Source organism: Solanum lycopersicum, chromosome 3, assembly GCF_036512215.1.
Source record: "Solanum lycopersicum chromosome 3, SLM_r2.1".
In the NCBI taxonomy this organism is placed as follows: Eukaryota; Viridiplantae; Streptophyta; class Magnoliopsida; order Solanales; family Solanaceae; genus Solanum; species Solanum lycopersicum.
In genome coordinates, this window is record NC_090802.1 from 5,248,270 (window position 1) to 5,264,489 (window position 16,220).

General features: G+C 29.3%; 2 protein-coding genes across 2 annotated transcripts; one reads left to right on the forward strand and one right to left on the reverse strand.

Annotated features, from left to right (window-relative positions):
- Window positions 1-5,254: 5,254 nt before the first annotated feature.
- Window positions 5,255-8,630, reverse strand: LOC101263190 (transcription factor bHLH112-like). Its single transcript, XM_004234534.5, has 7 exons — window positions 8,150-8,630; window positions 7,188-7,467; window positions 6,808-6,924; window positions 6,479-6,544; window positions 5,822-5,887; window positions 5,675-5,725; window positions 5,255-5,503 (listed from the first exon to the last, which is right to left on the reverse strand). Exons 1-7 carry the CDS (start codon window positions 8,440-8,442, stop codon window positions 5,360-5,362), a joined length of 1,017 nt encoding a protein of 338 aa, XP_004234582.2. The 5' UTR covers window positions 8,443-8,630; the 3' UTR covers window positions 5,255-5,359.
- A 5,843-nt stretch (window positions 8,631-14,473) lies between these two features.
- LOC101250372 (small ribosomal subunit protein mS78 (rPPR3a)) lies at window positions 14,474-16,017 on the forward strand. Its single transcript, XM_010319354.4, has one exon. It carries the CDS (start codon window positions 14,724-14,726, stop codon window positions 15,861-15,863), a length of 1,140 nt encoding a protein of 379 aa, XP_010317656.1. The 5' UTR covers window positions 14,474-14,723; the 3' UTR covers window positions 15,864-16,017.
- Window positions 16,018-16,220: the final 203 nt, after the last annotated feature.

A 16,220-nucleotide genomic window follows, 5' to 3' on the forward strand; every position in this document is an offset into this window, starting at 1 on the left:
GTTGCATTGGCGTTTAACTAATTAAATGTTTCTATCAACATATTGTTTTATCAAAAAATTGATTTTCGAAAAAGAGTTTGTTTTATTTTCGAAGATATTTTCGACTTTTAGGAGTCGCCACTTAATTTTTAAGAAAAATCAAGAAAACTTATTTCCAAAACAACTTAAACAGAAAAATTTGTTTTGAAAATATTTTAGGGGGTTCGAGATTCTTATTCGCGTCTTAGGAAGGTGTAAGACACCTAAGACACTCCGCTAACTTACGGTTTTCCAACGATTAACTTATTTGACTACTTTATTAACTTTTTTGCAATTCTTTAAGTTAAACCTTTATTAGAATTTTACTTGGACAAATTTACAAGTCTTGAAATATTTGTCGCTTTTTAGGCTTAGTTTTAAATTTAGTAAAATAGAAAAAGCGTCTCGGTGGGGTTTGGAGTTTCCAATCCTAGACTAAAAGGCATTTAAAGCAAAAATATAAACAATAGTAAAGAGAGAGAGAGATTTGGGCCCAAACTCGGGTTCTGTTCGCCTTGACCGAGTTTTGGACCCACCTGTTTTTTTTTGGGGGTTTCAACCCATTTTCCACCTGTACTAATCTAAACATATAAAATAATACGAGAAAGCAAAACAATAAAGGCTTATGCCCATTACAAAATACAACACAATAAGAAAATCTTCTAATTCGCCTTTGGATTCTTCTTCGATATTCCTGGCATTGGACTCTCGCATGTCTGTCTTAACTCGATCGAAGGAATTTTAAGTCTTGATGACACTCTTGAAATGCAACGGGAGAAGAGACGAGATCCAAATGGACACGAAAGGAGTCTCACATGCAACGAAACAGAATAGGTACATGTTAGCGAGTTAAAGGATTAGAAGATCAATTAAAGAAATTAGGTAACATATCCACATACAACTCGACTAACGGGCATACAAAGTGAAGGAAATAATCTACTTGATTACGCATGTGACACAAAGAAAGGTGCGGTTTAACAAAATGTTTCATTTGAGGAAAGCTTACAGAAATATATAAGCAGCCAAATTATGAGAGGAAAAAAAAACACATCACAACAAACATTTGAACAATCATTCAATATTAAGAATATCAACGCAAGCTGATCAAAATGGAGAATCAAGAACAACATCACACGACTAACTTAAACAAGGCATCATATATCTTGAGACACTAACGAAACTTAGAAAATAAAGAACGAGTCAACTGTTGCATTTAACGAAGTAGACACAACAATCATTCGACCTTCTCGCTAAATAGCCTTGACACTTTGCTTAACATTTACAACCACCCAAACACAACATATTTAATCAATCCCTAATGAAAACGAAAGACAGTAAAATAATCATGCAGACATATTTGAAACCATCTATTTATAGTCAAACAAGTCTTAAAAGAAGTGAGATAGAAGCGTGATTCAAATTAAGGCAAAGGAACTATCCCATCAAGGTGTTCCAAGAAACCAAATCCCTCTTTTACATTTCATCAAACAGTTCGTGAGCACAATGGATTCTCCCACAAACACAATAAAAATTCCAAAGGGTGTTCTTCAAATCAAGAAACAAATCAAACCCAGATTTCAGAAACAGCCGAATGAACAGCTAGACCAATCCATTTCTCCATTAAAGGCTAGGCGAACAGCAAAATCAGAACTTCCACGAGCGACAACAATTCACTTTTGAAACAGAACAACAAAAAAAAAACGGAGAAGTAACATGGAGCAGGGAATTACCAGCAACATACACATATATGCATCAAAACATAATAGAAATAAAAAAGAATAACAGTGAATGAACAGAGCCCTTTCGCGCACAACAAAACTCAACTCGAAAACAGGACATCAAATGGGATAGATGTTACCTTTTCGGGAGCAGCGAACTGGGACTATGCGAGCAGGAGAACGACGACTTCACGCCACAGGTGACACAAACCACGGCTCTACGCCTATGTCGCTCTTAGGAATATTTCCGACAAAACAAATTGAGCTTCCCTCAAACTCGAACAAAGAAGAAGAGCAGTGGAAGAAACTAGTGAGGAAACCTAAGCCAAATTCTCAACCTCGAAAAAAAAATCCTTCATAACAACAATCCTATTACCCAACCTAAACGAAACTCTTTTTTTTTTTAGTTTTCTCGGAAACAATAGAACAACCCAAAATCTCCAACCTAAAATTGCTAACCAAGAAGAAAAACAGTAGAAGAGACCAGTGAGAAAATCTAAGTCAAATTATCCCTCTATGCAATCTTTCGACAAAATCTCTAAGTATCTAATGATTTTTTCACTCCGAAAATTCCAACGCTCAAAGTTCTAACCCCTTTTCTTGAGAACGAAAGGGGTTTATATAGGGTTTTCGGAAGAGGGAGGGCGGGAACGTGACTAGGCCCATTTCAATTCAAAATTTGAATCTCTTCCATTAATGGTGCCACATCTTTTCCTGAAGATTTCGTCCTTTTCGAAAATGGAAAAAGGGAGGGGAATGGCTAGGATCGCTTCAATTGTCCTTGAGGGGAGACGTGGATCGATCTCGCGCCATCAAGGACGAAAGCGCGTCTGCCATAGCCGCGAACGCAGGTCTGCCACAGCCGAAAGCACTGCACTGCTGCGATGGATTGAAGAAGGAGACGTTGGTGGAGAGAGAAGTCGTGTGGAGAGACGAGAAATGCGGCTGGGGGCTGCTTTTCGTACGCAGCTTCTGCGTTTTTTCTGGAAATGGCGTAGGTGGGGAAATCGCGTAGGGGAGAGGTCGCGTCTGGGAGAGAGAGCGTGGGCGAGACGAGGGAAGAGAGACGAGAGGGGGAGTTACGCGTGAGGGATACGCAGGCGGAGAGGAGGAGAAAGAGATAAGATGGGGTCTGGGTCGGGTGTAGGCGGGTTTGGATCGGGTGTAGGCGGGTTTGGATCGGGGCCGGGTCGAATGGGTTGGGTCGGACCATTGAATGGGTTATGGGTTGGACTATTAAATGTTTAATGAATTGGGTATTTAGGTGTGGGCTGAGGGAAATTTGGGTTGAAAGGAATTGGGTTGGGAATAAGAGTGGGTTGATGGTGGAGTGGGCCTGGGAATTAGGAATACTTAAGATACACACATATACATATACATATATGTATATATATACATATATTTTATTTTCGCAAGATTTATAAAACTAATTAACTTTAAATAATTTGAAAAACTCACGAAGCTCGATAATTAATTTGTACCGACGTGGGTCAAAAATTGGGTGTCAACACATATTTTATTGGAAATTTTCTCTCTATCCCCACAAAAGTAAGGATCGGGATCAATTCTATATATATTTATTCTTTCAAATCTCACTTGTGAAATAACACCAACAATGTTGTATTTAATATATGTTTGTGTTAATGAAACCTCGTATTATTCGAGGCAGTTATGTCGTTGGGATCATAATTCGAGGGAGATTTTCGATCATATTAATCTTCATGAAAAGACAAGTAATGATTTTCGAATGATACGAGGCATGAGAAAGGAGAGGAGAAACTACCTTATGATTAGAAATATATTGATACCATTTATACTAATTTTATCTATACTTTCAAACAATTATGTATCTCACCATTAATTAAGAGTTTTCGATCATATGTTGAGTAAGATACACGTATTTTGAGTCCAGATACACTAAAGTAGGGAGAAAGACGAGCGAGATGGGGAGAAAGATACTCATGTATCTCAGATACATGTTAATCACACTAGATACATGTATATATATGTATTTGGTGTGATTTCCACGTATATGGCATACCAGATACAAAAGAGAGTAACAAGCAATATTTTACTATGTATCTCATATACATGTGCGTCCACTTTGTGTATCTAGAACAAATTACACCTAATTTTTATCATATATATTTGAGATACATGTATTTGGATGTATCCGAATGCACCAAAATCTAAATTTGTCATATTACAAAGTAAAAAATGTATCTAAGTAATTAACTCATAAACTAATAAAATTTCTGTAAGTTTCCCAAAATTAACTTACATGATCTATTATTTCTAAGTAATATATATATATATATATATATATATATATATATATATATATATTTATATATATAAAGGTCAATTGTTTCTAATTATAAAGATGTTGTATTCATTTTAATCGATAAAGTAAATGTCACGTAAATTGTGACACTGATGTAGCTATGAGACTACTTGAACATACAATTTTACTACCATCATAATGATGCCAAGACACTTTTCCTATTCAATATTCCTTTGTATATATTCCTTTAAGGTATATCCACTTATCCCTCAAGGAAAATGCAAGAAAAGTAAAAATAAGAACAAATTAAAAAAGCCATATATATTCTCGTAAGTCCAAGAAAATGTGTGAGCTTAATTCAACGATTAATATTTAATATTTATTAAAGCATAGAAGATAATGTTATTCGAACTCTTTAAAAATATTTATGGTGATATGTTAAATTATCCAAAAAAAAAAAGTATATAATTGAAGAATTCCAATGAATCGAAAGAATTTCAACCACATCGGTGGCTTCTTGTAGGACTCGAACGGTCTTTCTTCTTTTAACTTAGCCTTTGAGTATGAACTTTAAACCCAAAGCCTATTTGATCAATTCAATACGATTGTTGCAATATTTTTAAAAAAATCGAGCGAACACAAAATATTGAGATATATTCTCTAATGTATACTACGATACCAATCAACCAATCAAATTCAAATCACATAAAGATGATAAAAAAAAAAAGGTATAGCAAGAGATGCTAATAGTCAACAAAACTGCCCAACTTGTTTGGTAGGTACATTTTTTGGTTCACTTCAATTGATCAATAGCCACTTGTTTTCCTTTCACTTTTCCCTTGACTTGCTTTTCCCACTTTTTAAATTTTTCGGTATCAATATTGGAATTTAAAATTTGTATGAAAATTTAATTAGATTCAGATTCAGGTATTGTAGGGTTCAATTTTGATGATGGTGTTTCCAACAAGATTTTTTTTTTTAATTCTTAGGAGCTCAAAACTAAAACTTCTAACTAGGAGTGGAGAAATCTTAAGCATTCAACCACAATCCATATTAGTAATAATGCGATGTTTATTCCTTATTCTTCTCCACAACATCACTTAATTAATTAAAATAACCTTGTTTTGATCAATTAATTATACATAATTTCTTAAGCTTCTCCTCTTTTTGGTTGATGTTTGTATGATCAAGATGGAGTAGGGTGCGTATGAGGTACAAGTTCAGCAGAATTCAATTATAACGTCAATCTAAACTTTGTATTTGACTTAATTAAGATGTTCATTTAATATGTACACAGTTCAGAATTCATTAATTTTAAAATCTGAATCCGCCTCGAAATCTATCTGAATGTAGTTCCCATTAATGTTGGTGTCCAAAATTCCATAGTAGTCTCAGCTGCTAATGGGAATGTACTTGATATTGGTACTAAACATAGTCCTTTGCTCCTTAACCCTTGTTTTAATCCTTCTTGTAATTCCTTAACCTATCATAGTTAATTAAGAAAAAATTAGAGTTCAACAATCTATATTCTCAGACAATATAAAAAAATATTTATACAATCACGTCATTTAAAAAGTAATTTCATTTGTAATAAACATATCGTAACATGCTATAAAATAGTGATATAAAATTAACGGGTATATAGATTTCCTACCTGTTGATGTTGTGTGGGTGGTCCATTTTTCATATATCGATTGCTAAATACCTGAATAAATCAAATATTAATTCGTCATATTTAATTTTATAGGTAAATTTACTATTAATTTTTATGGAGTTATAATTAAAAAAAAAAAAAACATACATTGACTTGATCATGAAGAAAATTGATGTATTCGATTGCTTCTTGGAGAACTGAAGCTGTATCAGTCTGAGACAACAAATTGTGAATTCAATTAATAAAACTATAAAAAGATTTATTGAAATCTTGAAGAATATAGGTAAATTGATATCGTTGAAGAAAGTGACTTTCTGAAATACTAATAACTATTTCGATTCATTTCTATTTGCATATCATTCTTACTAGAAATTGACGTTTTTTAATATTTGACACTTCATAGAATCAATACATAAATTTCACTATTCTTTGTATTTTACCCTTAAGAAAGTATCTATATAACTGAAGAAAACTAAGTAATGAATTCATGTTTACTAGTCAAATTAATTAATTAAAATAAATTCATCAATTTCATTTGTTATATTTTTTTTAAAAAAAAAACTAAATAAAAAGGATAAAATCTAAAATAATAACAACGAACAAGCAAATAAGAACGAAAGAATTATTAATTTAATGACCACCTAAAAGATCAAAGTTTTTTTATGTACTAAAAAGAGCATGATATTTTAATATGATTTGACCAACTAACTTATATATAAAAACAATATAAAAACTATGGAGAAAAAAAAATCTTTCCCTTAATCAAAACTCTCTAAAATATTTTTAAAAAAAATAAGTATTTACCTTTCCAAAAGGTGAAACCAATTGCTGGAGGGCAGTTATCCTGTCACCCAGTTTCTCTTTTCTCACCTAATAATAATAATAATAAATAATTAATAAACAAAGCTCAATTTTGTCTATATATAAATAAATAATAATTTTAATTTTATATGCTCCTCCTCTAGCTCTACGCTTATTTAAGATCATAAATTTCATAATTTTAACCACATATAGCCAAATAAGTTATGATATATTTAAAATCATTAAATTTTAAAAAATTATAAAATATTATATCGAGCAAATTAAACTATATTGTATTAATTAAAACGAATGAATTGTATTCGCATATATACCTTAAAAGTTGGCAATGATGATGGTGTCTCAATTCTCTGCCGTTTGTTTGTTTGTTCATTTGTGTTATTCTTGGTAATTGAGCTTAATTTAGACTCTCCAATTTCTTCAATATCAAACTGAAAAGAAATTGTACCAATAGATTAAAATAAAATAAAAGGGAAAAAGCTTAAATATTTTATCGAATTTTAAAAAAAGAGTTTATTTATATTATTTTTGTTTGAGAAAAGGCTTATGCAATATGTCATTATGAGTTAACCGAAAACTTATCCTGTTTCGTAAAAATATTTGATTCATGTGACAAATGATGATTTGATCACGTCATCAAAGTTCGATAACATATTTAAATACGTCAAAACTATATTTATGTGGATGTACTTACCTTAGGCAAAGAAGGTACAAAATCCTTCAATTTTTGTCTATGATTTATTGATGATGATGGATAATTGAAAGATTGTTGTTGAGGTTGCTCTTCATGAAGATCAGTATTAGCAAACAATGTTTGAAGCAAATCTGAATAGTAATTAGTGAAATCTTGATTCATAATTGGTTTAATTAAGGAATTATCTTCACTAATTATGCTGGAAAAGTTCCTCTTCAATTCATTATGATTAGGATAATTCTCTCTTGAGTTGAGTTTTTCTTGTAACATGGAATCATTGCTGAAAAATTCCAAAGAAAAAAAAAGATGGAATATATAAGAAAACTTTACCAATATATACACATTATATGTTGTTTACGGTATTAAAATAGACTTAAAATTTATTTGTTAGGATTGAAAAATTAAAAAATACTCAATGAAAAAAGAAATACAAAATTATTTTCTTCGTTCCATTTTAAGTAGTCTTGTTTGACTAGGTACAAGTTTAAAGAAAAAATCAAAGGCTTTTGAAATAAGTGTAAATATATATAAGTTATAAATGTTTGTGGAATAGTATATAAATGATGTCATTATTCATTAACAATAAAATGAGAATTTCAAAGTCAAATTATATTCAAATGTAAAAAAGAATTCCTTTTAAAAAAAAACTATAATAAAAAAATATATATATCAAATAAATTACAACATCTTAGTGATAACTTCAAAACTATCATTACCCCCACCCCCACCCCCCAAATTTAATTTTAAATTTTCATTTTTATCTTTAATAATAGGATGATTTAGACTTATATAACTATTTATAGATCACAAGCTTCAAACTTGTTAGGTCTTTTTTAAATCTCGAACTCATTCAAACACTAACATATAAATTGAGACGAAGAGAATAATCGAATATTATTATATAACCCTTCCATCTCCTAAGAGGCACAAAGAAAAAATGATGAAAAACAAGATTTACTTACATTGAGTGATTCCAATCTGGTGAAGAAGAATTTTCATTAATCCCCAAGTTATGATTTTTGGGAAATTCTTGAAAAACTATAGAATCATCAGAACTAGAATAATAATCATCATTATTATTTGACATATTTTTCATGTCCAAAAATTGATCATCATTTGGCCATGCAAAATTATATCGTCCAATAATTGGATCAAGAATTGAATTAGTTGATGATGATAAACTAAAAATATTTTTTGTTGAATTAATCCACAAGCTTTCTCCATAGACTCCATCTTGAAAATATTCATCAGCCATAATTAATCAACTTTATAATATAGTTGCTATTAATACCTTCTCTATTCTTCTTGATAATTTCAAAGATACTTTTTTTGTTTGATTTGGTTTTACATGAAATTCTCAAGTCATAGTTGTATTTATACACACATATAGATATATGTTTGGGGGTGGGGGGGTGGGGGAAAGTATTGGAATTTGGTTGACATTATTCAAAGAAAGATGATTAGACATAGCAATTAAAGGAGTTAGGAGATAAGCATATTTAATTATGCTAAATAAAAATTAAATGGTATTTTGGATTGAATTCTCTTGCTATTATTTTATATTATTATTCTTTGAACTGTTACTTTAGATATATATGTACCCTCTCCTCCTCCTTTTTCTCTAGTTAATCTAATCTGTTAGTGATATTGTTATATTTAGTTCTAAATATATATCGTTTTAGAATGTGTTATTGATGTGTAAAACTTTCTTATTTATATATTTAATATCTCTATTGTATTTTATCGATGTGAGACTTATTATTTTAAGTTGAAGCGTCAGGATTATTACTCTATCTAATTTGATTTGATATGACATAATAGTTTATTTATATATATATATTTGTGTATGATTTGACTTTTGATTTCTTATTTAATTTTTAATGACGCTATCATTAATTATATTTATTGTCCGTTTTGCAATTAACAATTTTAAAATTTCCGAATAAGTGAAATTATGTTTTATTTGTTGATATCGCACATAAGAAAATTAAAGTCAAAAATTTTGACAAATCTGATAATTAAAGTATTGATTAATCTCTTTGAATTGATGGGGTAGTAAAGGATTTGAATGAATGAAGCAGTTGACCGACTGATACATGCAAACAAAAGTCAACACAGCTGAAGTTTTCGTTGAGTCACCACAATTTTTTTGGAACTCTATCATCAGCTTAGATTCAGAATTTATTTATGAGTTTAATTTTTAAGATTTTTAACGTTAGATTTGTTATATTTTAGAAGCTATAGATATATATTTACTGTTTATTGTAAAATTTTATAAATTATATTTCATATTAAAAGTATTGAGTTTAAATAAATTTCATCACTCGACATTCGCTTCTAATAACTGATACATTTGTCAATTCGTTGAGTCTAATAATTTATCGCTTACTAAGATGCCTTCATCCTGAATTATATCTCTCTCGCTTAAGCTTCTGAAAAGAAAATAAAATCATGTTGAAAAATATTATCCACATAAAGCAAATGGTAAAAAATTTTAAGGGTGTTGTCACCGATAGTGAGCATTACAATGTTTCGTATTCAAATATAATAATTGAATGATTTAATGCTTATTAATTTAATAAATTTGAAAAAATTTCACATTCAAGTGTAAATACAAGTTGATTGGAATGTTAAAAAATATGTTCAATGACCTAAATTAATTTAATAATTTTCCCAAAGCTCTTCCTTTCTTGCCGCCTATTAATAAGTTATATTAATTTTAATAGGATAAAGTCCAAGTTGTGTCAACCAAAAATTAGATTAAATATTTCACTTTCCTCCATGGTATAATTAATTAATAATTACTACTAATACCTTTGTAGGTTAGGTCAGTTCCATGGATTACATTTATTTCTACTAAAAATGGAAGGACATTGACCACTAAGTAGTTCTCGTCCATTTTATATTAGTTATTATTCCTGTTAAATAATTATTCTAGATTATTATTATTTTATTAAATTAAAATAAAATTAATTACATTTTATCTATTTTATCATTACAATTTATTTTTTTAGAGTTAAGCAAGTTTATAGAGAAATTTCTTAAAGAATAATTAATAAAATTAGTCTTTTTATTTAAAATTTCTTTAAAAAATGGTGTAAAGGAGAAAGTGGACAATCACTATAAACAAAGAGAACAATCAATAGCTACCGTTACAAGACAGTCGATCACGAATCATAATGCACTCTACACATCACCTATCTACAATATAATTATTGTAAATCACCCGATAAAAGCAAACAGAAAGTATAATGGAATGAATACGATTATAATTATAGCAATTCGAACTCTAAAATGGATAAATTCTTAAAAGGAAAAATTTACTCTTTAAATGAGTATTGGTATATCAATAAATTTAAATTAATCAGATAAATAAATTTTTAATCTCATATAATTATATTAATTTAATAAAAATATATCGGGAGAAACGTCAATAGAGTTGGTGGTGTTGACTTGATGACGATATTCAATTTCAACTCCACTTTGCCATTCGTCAATGAACCATATTTTCACGTTTCAAATTTCTTTTTTCTCAGTTTTAACTTATTTGTCTAATGTAACGATATATTGGTTTATTTTCTTAAAAAACTTTTAGAGTTTTTATAGTCTTAAATAAAAAAAATAAGCATAATATATTGATATATTTTTCAATTTTTTTAATTTTAAATATATCAATCACATTGTATATTATGTATTAAAAAAATAAAAAAATAAGACAAATAAATTAAAATAATAATCTCTCCGCTTCTATATTATATGGTGTTTTAAACTCAACCATAATCTTTGTAAAAAAATGGCTCGCCCTCGGAAATTAAGAAATGTTTCATTAAATTAATTTTAATTAAATATTACCTCTTAAATATGATTTCTCAAATTATGTGAAAACTCTCTAATCTTTTTTTTTTAATAATCTAAATCATATATAGCTTACAAAATTATTTATGTTCAAATATTTATATTAAAGGGAATTAGTTGACTCCTGTCCATTGCTCTTTGGATTTTCTTATTGTCATTTTTATTGCCATTTTGTGCATTGTGAATTATTCTACCCAAATAAGATTTTAAAATGAATCCAATTAAAAAAAATTAAAAGAAGAAATATAAGAAAAATATAGGAATTTGTTATTATCTTAATAATAAATTTTAAGTCAAATGTTGGACAAACTATTTCAGACAAAATGACTTTTTCTTCCAATTATGAAACAGAATCGGCACTCAAAAAATATAATATAAAAGAAATTGCGATTTCAATATATTAAAGTTAAATCTAAAAGAAAATATGAAGAAAAAAAGAGTATCAATAGTGCATGCTAGCCCTTCTTTAAATACGTAATTAAAAAATAAATAATATTATTTTGGAGTTTTAATTAAAACTTCACGATTATAATTATTTTTCAATTGATAGAATTTATTTCAAGGATGGGACATAAAATTACTCCTAAATTATGATAAGATTGTTAATTTCACAACTAAATTAGACAAAGATTGTATTATTTTAGAACTCATTTATAATATATATTATTTATCACCATGTATTAATATGAGAATCTTATTAAAAAAAAAGTCCAACTTTAAGGTCAACTTAAAATCGTGATAGTGCTTATGTCATGATTTAAGACTTGTTTTATTTCAACACACCTAATTTGTTTGTATAAAAGAATGTCATTAAATATTAATGGCCCCCAAATCCCTATAATTAAATTTTAAAATATTAGAAAAGCACAATTATAGGCCAGACATTTACCAAAAACATCAACTTAACATAAACCCCTATTCTTGTCTCAACCCTCTTATACTTTAAAATTAAAAACTATTGGATAATGCATATCCTTAATTTAAAATATCAATAAGCAATTTGATTAATCCCATAATCAATTTTTAAATCAATTCTTGTCATATTATAAATATATTGTTATTATACTGTTTTTTCAGTTGTGACAAATAAGATAAGAGTATGGTGTTTTCCAATGTACAATACATATGCTCCATCTTTTTTGTATTTAGATATATTGTGTATATATATAAACTGCATATTTATATAAGGCTATTTCTACATATATTTAAACGGAATCAGTGATAATAATAATAATAATAATAAATAATAATAATAATAATAATAATAATTAGGAAGCTTTTTGACATTTCTATATAAATCTGTTTCCGACATGTATATTCCTATTGAGTTGGTTCTATGAAAAGTGGGTGGAAATTGTATTTTATAACACAATTTTCTATTTTGATTCGTGGTGGAAAAAATCTTTATTTCTAGTAGCGTGGTGAATGTGCCGATCAATTTTTATTTATTTTTAATTATTATTTTTCAAAACATAAGTTCCAAAAAAAAAGAAAGTTCCAAATATGTAAAAGTGAGTTTGAGCCATTTTTTCATGCGAAAAGTCTTTTTCATTTACAAAATTACATTTTTTAAAAATAAAATAAAATATATATTTTTTTAAAATTATTTACTTTAAATATTATTTTTTAAAATATAATATTTTACGTCCAAACGGCTACCTAGTTTCCTACAATATATATTTTTTTAAAATATTATTGTTTGAATTAATGCTTTAATTAGTCAAATAATAAGGTGATCAAATCCCTTAATAAGAAAAAGGTCAACGTTATTACTTCCAAGAAGTACATGCCAAGTAATTAACTTCCAAAATGGAAGTTAGAACTGCTCTTTATAATTTTTTTTAATTCAATATCTCTAGATGACCAACAAAAGAAAATAAAAATAAAATTAACAATGAATATTGGATAATTTGCAAGGAAAAAAGAAATAAATCCTACAATACCATGTCATATTTTTGTAACCAAGGCCTGCCCATAGAGACTTTATATTAAGGACTAATTTTTTTTATTTGATGTTTGAATAAATTTAAATTGGCATATTGAATTTGAAGACCTTTGTTTAATAATTAACGGTGCAGAAAAAGATATGACAATTAAGTGGAACTTTTGCTGTTATGTTTGGACAAAATTTTTTTTTTATGAGTTTCGATATAAGTTGGTTAAATTATTTGAAGTTGAAGGTACAAAAAGATATTCGAACGTTGAGCAATTATGTTTGAACATAAATTTATTTAGGAAAAGAGGTACTTCTTATGTCTCATTTTGGATGACACGATTCAAAGCATCAAAGTTAAATTATTTAATTTTACGTATTTTTAAATTTTTTAAAATAAAATTTATGCTGGTATGAGAAAATTGATTGTCAATGCATGACGTTTGGCCAAAATTTCAACTCTTAATTTATTCAGTACTCATCAGAAATCACATAAATTGAATAGATATGGAAATTAAGTTGAATTGTTGCAGTTATGTTGCCTTTTTTTTTTAAAAAAAAAAAAAAACAAACTTTTGAATTTGTAGCTTTTTGTTTAGTTTTCGTTCCCTCTTTTATATTTGATATTTGTATCGAAAACTCATTATTTTGAATTCGTTCACATATGGTTCTATCTCGATATAAAAGAATTATGTTGAAGAATGTCTCGGGAATCTCTATAAAATTATATGTTTTTTAAAGTTTGTAATCACAAAGACTTATTTATAAAAAGAACAAGGAGATATGCGATTTATTAATGCAGAGCCTTAAGACATAATATTTTATTATAAACTATGATTTGTGATCTTTTGGTAAGACTCTATAAGAATTGGAGAATTTTTGATAGCTTTCATAACTTTTGGGATTCACTTTTCATGTTAATGAAAAAAAAAAACTTAAAAATTCGAATTGCGTGTCCAAATAATATCTTCAATTTCAAATTAATATGATTTCAAATCATGTCCAATTGACCCCTTAATATATTCATCATCCTTAAGTTTGCTTATTACATGCATTTCATTTACACACTCAAATTATGATTTGTAATATAAAGCACTTCACCTTGCGATTCTAGTATAACATTCTTCTTATGATTAAGGATGAATAAGTACTTACCACTCCATCACAATCTTGTTTTAAGTGATTAACTTATATATATATATATATATATATATATATATATCACCTTTGTAAATATTCTCAAATTAAAAACAACAACATATCAAGTGTAATTCAACAAATGAAGTTAGATTATAAAAAAACTTGTCAAACAATTTGCAAGAAGGGATACGACAATCACAACAAGAGTTCGACTCAAAATAGATACTTTTTGGACGCCACAAATCAAAAGAGACACTCCGTAAATACACAGACCAAAAAGTGAGTCCCTTTTGGTTTGTATTTCTTAGAGCGACTCCCTTTTGATACGTAGCATCCCAAAAGTGTCCATTTTGAGGTCAAATTCATCACAACAACACATTAATAAGAAATGGAAAGTTACACAACAAATCTATAAAAGAATAGTCACAAAAATGAAATAATACAACGATCGACACACGAGAACACTTGTTAACGCCGAAAGTATTTATAACGTATTTTAGATCACGAGTTTTAATTATTTCATTTATCTTTTTTTAAAAAAAATTATTCCATTTGCATCAAAACCCTCCATAAACCCTACTCAGTACACTCTACTCTTTTCTCACTTGATGGCCTCTTTTAGCAGAGTAATCCGCCGGACTTTTTCCACGGCTGAAGCCTCAGTATCTCCGATCAGAGTAATCTCCGACGACTTATACAAAGAGAGGAACCTCAAAAGACTCGTTGAGAAATTCAAACAGTATTCAGATGTCACAAGATTCCGCACAAAAACCGGCATTTACGAATCTACAGTTCATCGATTAGCCTCTGCAAAACGGTACAAATGGATCGAAGAAATCCTCGAACACCAAAAACAATACCGACCCGACATCTCCAAAGAGAGTTTCGCAGCAAGGCTGGTGAGTTTGTATGGAAAGTCTGGGTTATTTGAGAATGCCCAGAAACTGTTTGATGAAATGCCTGAAAGAAATTGTAAGCAGAGTGTGAAATCTGTTAATGCCCTTTTAGGGGCTTGTGTGAATTCGCAGAAATATGAAAAACTTGAAGGTTTGTTTGAGGAATTGCTGGAGAAGTTGAAGGTGAAGCCGGATGTTGTCACGTATAATATAATGATTAAGGGGTTGTGTGACAAGGGGGAATTGGATAAAGCAGCTGCCTTTGTTAATGAGATTGAGAAGAACGGGTTAAAGCCTGATTTGGTTACCTTTAATACGATTCTTGGGGTGTTTTACTCGAATGGTAAGTTTGATGATGGCGAGAAGATGTGGAAGCTAATGGTTAGCAAGAATGTTGCTCCTGATATTAGAAGTTACAATGCTAAGCTGGTAGGACTGATGAATGAGAACAAAGTTTCGGAGGCTGCCAAGCTTGTTGGCGAATTGGGAAGTTTTAAGTTAAAGCCTGATGTGTTTACATATGGTGCGTTGATTAGAGGATTTTGTAAAATGAGTAATTTGGAGGAGGCTAAAAAGTGGTATAAAGAACTTGTGAAGAGCGGTTCTGTTCCAAACAAGGTGATATTCGTTAGTGTCATTTCATCTGCGTGCGAAAAGGGTGATTTTGATTGGGCTCTTGAGTTGTGCAAAGAGGTTTTTAAAAGAAAGTGTAATGTTGATGCAAAGTTGTTGCAAAGAGTGGTCGATGGGTTGGTGAAATCGTCTAGGATTCGAGAAGCTAAGGAGGTTGTGCATTTGGGCAAGTCAAATGACTACCATCTTTATAAGCTCAATCTACCTTCAGTTGATTAAAGACGACCAGCAGATTTGCTTAGCATTTTAGATGCTGAATTTGGTACGTTAACCTTGTGTACGAACTTAATTTGATGCTAGTTTCAACTTTCATGACTGTTAGCAATAAGATGTATTCTTGTTTTGGATGTTAAATGAATTTATACTTTGCTCAGCCTTTTGTGCGTGAATTTTTGGTCGACTTAATGACTTCACTTGATGTTGGTTTAATGGTCTTGTGATATAAGGTTCCCAACTAAAACATACCCTCTCTAGTACTTTTTAGGCTTTTGTATAGAAATCTTAGTTCTATTTCAATAAGTTGAATGAAAGATAGCTCCAATTGCGAAACCAATTTCAGATTTAATAGCATTATCA